Source organism: Stylophora pistillata, chromosome 1 (genome assembly GCF_964205215.1).
Source record: "Stylophora pistillata chromosome 1, jaStyPist1.2, whole genome shotgun sequence".
Taxonomy (NCBI): domain Eukaryota; kingdom Metazoa; phylum Cnidaria; class Anthozoa; order Scleractinia; family Pocilloporidae; genus Stylophora; species Stylophora pistillata.
Genome location: NC_142519.1, coordinates 60,796,613 through 60,800,503, shown reverse-complemented (window position 1 = coordinate 60,800,503; position 3,891 = coordinate 60,796,613). Strand labels below are relative to the sequence as shown.

At 37.6% G+C, this 3,891-nt stretch overlaps 1 protein-coding gene across 1 annotated transcript; it reads right to left on the bottom strand.

Moving 5' to 3' along the window:
- Window positions 1-475: 475 nt before the first annotated feature.
- Window positions 476-3,676, bottom strand: LOC148743548 (GFP-like fluorescent chromoprotein amFP486). The gene is made up of 5 exons (XM_088727534.1): window positions 3,523-3,676; window positions 2,911-3,008; window positions 2,287-2,505; window positions 1,383-1,592; window positions 476-729 (listed from the first exon to the last, which is right to left on the bottom strand). Exons 1-5 carry the CDS (start codon window positions 3,538-3,540, stop codon window positions 600-602), a joined length of 675 nt encoding a protein of 224 aa, XP_088583660.1. The 5' UTR covers window positions 3,541-3,676; the 3' UTR covers window positions 476-599.
- Between the last annotated feature and the right edge of the window lie 215 nt (window positions 3,677-3,891).

The window sequence follows — 3,891 nt, the reverse complement described above, 5'->3', positions numbered from 1 at the left end:
AGTAAAAACAAGGCTGTTTTGAGCCTACAGTTGTGATACCAACAATTCTTGATCTATTTCAGTTTAGTAAGGGCAGGTTTCTGTCGTAGAAAAGCCGTTTTTTTGGTGATCTGTCCCACAAGAACCTAGGCATATAATTTGCTAACAGGTTGCAAATTCAAATCATGCATATTTTTCCCACCAAGAAAGTTCTTTTTATAAAATTTCCTACCCATGTATCATGAGCAACTAAGAAGTTAACAGTGAGAAAAAATTTCAAAAGTTATGGGCTAAACGAATTGATCCACAGGATTACAAAAGATTGAGAGAACCTGTTGGTGGAAATTCTGTAATAATTTTTGCGATAGCCGGACATTTAGCCTATTTGAGACCATGATGATACTTCAAATATGTAATCAGCAAAGAAACTAGTAACTCTTATCCCATGATTGACCCAGTTATTTCGTTTGTGTAACTCAACACAAGGAAAGACACATTGTTTGCCCAGATTTTATTCAATAATCTGTGAATATTCCAATGAATTACTTGTCAAAATACATGTAATTAGATACATGCCATGTGGTCTTTTTGTCCACATCGGTTTTGACTCCTTGTAACGTTCAAACTTCGAGGAGTCTTGCGACAGCATGTTCTTCAAGTTTGAACGCAAGTCCTTCCTTATCAAGGTTGGTTCTGGTAAGACGAAGATCCACAAAATGGCTCGGTGGCATCTGAACTGGCTTGTTGGCCCTGAAGAGTAAGAGATCAAGGATAACTCGTAACGTTCCGTCCTAAATTATGAGGTATAAAAGTAAAAGAAATTGATTTATCGTCTAATTCCAAGGTCTTAAAAGCCTTAGTAACCTCGGAGATCCAGATAGTTTCCATCTGTGTAAGTTAACATCGTGGTGGAATCGTAAGCGAACAAACTGGAGCCTCAGTTTCCTCTGTAACTATGAAGTGTAGTTGCTAAAGCAGTGATTGCAAAATTAGATGGCAAAATCTCGACGGTGACTTAAACCGTTCAGCAAAACTGCTTCTGCTTATAATTTGTGCTATTACCACAAGACAATCATTTTCCAATTTCAATTACCGCACTACCGTTACTGGAATTCTTCTTTCGAAAAGTAGTGTCCGTTTATCTTTGCAGTATGAACCTTACTGAAACAGGCGAAATAAAAATAATCTTTTTGACCATTAAGCCTCAATAATTAAATTCGTATTTCTCACAGCTAGCAGCTACATTCTTCCATATGGAGATACAGAGAAAATTTATTGTCACCTTTGAAAACTTTTCCAATTCCCATTATAACGTAGTTAAAAGAAAATACTTTTTAAGGGGCTCAGGAAAGTCCACGAAGAATGAGTTAGATACATGTTAATCTATGTACACATATAATTACCTGTAATTGTTTTCATATCGGCATTTCAGAGTTTTGCCTCCTTCAACCATCAGGTACATGATAGTGTCTCCCTTGATTATTCCATCACAAGGAGTCATTTTCTCTGAGGTTGGTTCCCAGCCAAGAGTCCTTTTCTGCATGACAGGGCCGTCAATGGGAAAGTTACCTCCCTGAAAATTGGTCTTGTGCATAAGGGTGTTGCCTTTGAGGCTGTCCAAGTAGAAAGTAGTTCAGAACACAGAATGGGTAATACATGACGAACAACTGCGGCAGAAAAATCTTTAGTTCTTTTAACGTGGAAGAAAGATTGAAATAGGAATGAGACTGAAGCAAAAAGAGTAATCAAGAGTAGGGCTGAAAGAAACGAACATAGTCAAGGATAAGCCAATAAAAACGGAATGGCAAATCTTCAAGCTGAAAAATTGAGGTTTACTTTTGAAAACTAAGGTTTGCCTCATTCCTTTAAGGAAACAAAATAATTTACCTATTTACGCAATTTACTGCAGTTTTGGTTTAATCTTCGGTGATGTAACTTAAAAACATGAAAATCAGTCATAAATGTTCACTTTCTCGCGTCGCCATGAAATCTTTGTGCAATGATGCAAAATATGTGAGAAAGTTGAAGTGACTGGTAAGAATATCAAAGACTCGATAAAATCGAAGATATCAGTTTTTTGGCGCTTTATAAATTATTGATATTAATTGTAGCACAGTTAATGATTATTTGAAGAAGGAGCTTTCTCCGTTGCTTTCGTTCCTTCATCATTAATAAAAATAATATGCGTAGAGCCCGACAGCGAAATCAACACAAGCAGATGAGAAACGTTCCCTTTTTTATCAAAGACCTCTGTGCAGTCTGCCAGTTAGAAAGCTGATAACAGTTAATTGATAAGGAAATGCTCACCTCATTTCCACAGTGGCCGTGGCACACCCTCCATCTTCAAATGTTATTTTTCTGTCGTATTTTAGACCTTCGGGAAATGCCAGCTTGAAATAGTCAGGTATATCAGCAGGGTACTTCATAAAACACTTGAATCCATACTTCAAGGTCGGTGCCACTATGTCAAAGGCAAATGGAAGGGGTCCGCCCTTTGTAACACGGAATGTCCCTGCTTGCTTGCCTCTGAAATATTCAGATGGAGAGGGTTTTGGTCATGGTATTACTTTAAAAGCGAAATCGCCGCAACTACACTTGATTTATTTGTTTAATTTCATCACGAGCGATTTCTTTACAATGACTTCTGATTATAGAACATTGTTAATTTTAAAAGTAGGAATTGACTATGAAGAAAACTGAATTACGTCACAGAGCCCTGATGTATCTACGTTTTTGAGGCAACCAGATGTCACAAATGGGCACAAGAAATATAGTTGACATAATCAAATTCTTATCCATTCGAAGTCTGCAAGATGTGGTTTATTTTTCAAGTTTGCGTTGGTAACAAATGAGTTAGCAGGATTTCCCCGATTATCTGACTGGCACTGAATTTACTCATTTACTGCATTTCGTTAATTCGCATAAACTTACTCGTAAGGTTTTCCAGTGCCTTCTCCCTCGATGGTAAATGCATGACCATTTATGCTTCCTTCCATAAGCCAGGTCATCTTCATGGTATCGGCTAAGGCCTTAATATTGGAAAAAAAAAAACAACAAATAACTGTTTTGGAGCTGAAGCTCAACATTCCTTTACGCCAGAAAACTTTACATGATGTTTTCAAAGTTACATAACATGGCACATTTGTCACCTTTATGGTATCGGCGATAAACTGGCTATACACTGAGAAAAAATGTGTAAAACTTTATCGAATCGAAACTGCCTATAACCCAGAACTCTCCGAGGCTGTGAGTATCTTTGCCGCAAGTTTATTAGGTATAACATTGTGATACATTGAACGAAACAGTCTACGGACCAAATTGACCGTTATGACACCGAAGACGGGTGACAATCCGTTTCAATATTTCTGAACCTTTTGCTTTAGAGCTGAGATTCAATTGACGTTACAATGTTTTGGCAAGTTAAGCCTGAAGTAGTTCACAAGTTGTTTTGGAATCACATGGTGTGGTGTAACAGAAAGGTATGAACACTTGATTGAATTGAAAAAAGAAAAGGTAATAATGACTGAGTTGCAATTTACTTACTTGCTTTGAATGAGACATCTTGATTCTTTCTTTCCTGAGGCTCAAACGTTTCCAACAAGTGGCGCTTCGATTCGGCGGGTCTGTCTAGCAGGTCAGAAGCTGACTGATGTCTGACTACCACTTTTTGCCAAATTTATAGCAATCTCCCGCCTCATATTATGTAACTACGCCGCATAAAATGCAATGTTACGTAACTATCGACGCTTTAGTTGAAAAAGTGTGCTACTTGTAGATCCTGCTACAAGAATTTACCGGCTCTCAACCCACGTTATGTAACTACGGAGCATATTATGCAATGTTATGCAACTATCGACGCTTTAGTTGAAAAAGTGTGCTACCTGTAAATACTACTATAAGAGTTTACTGGGT

Bases quoted from the DNA above. Each gene is read 5' to 3' on its own strand.
- LOC148743548 (XM_088727534.1), bottom strand. The intron at 2,506-2,910 runs GTAAGTTTATGC...TGAATATTTCAG, and splicing joins GGCACTGGAAAACCTTACGA to AGGCAAGCAAGCAGGGACAT. The intron at 730-1,382 runs GTAATTATATGT...CTTACTCTTCAG, and splicing joins CGATATGAAAACAATTACAG to GGCCAACAAGCCAGTTCAGA.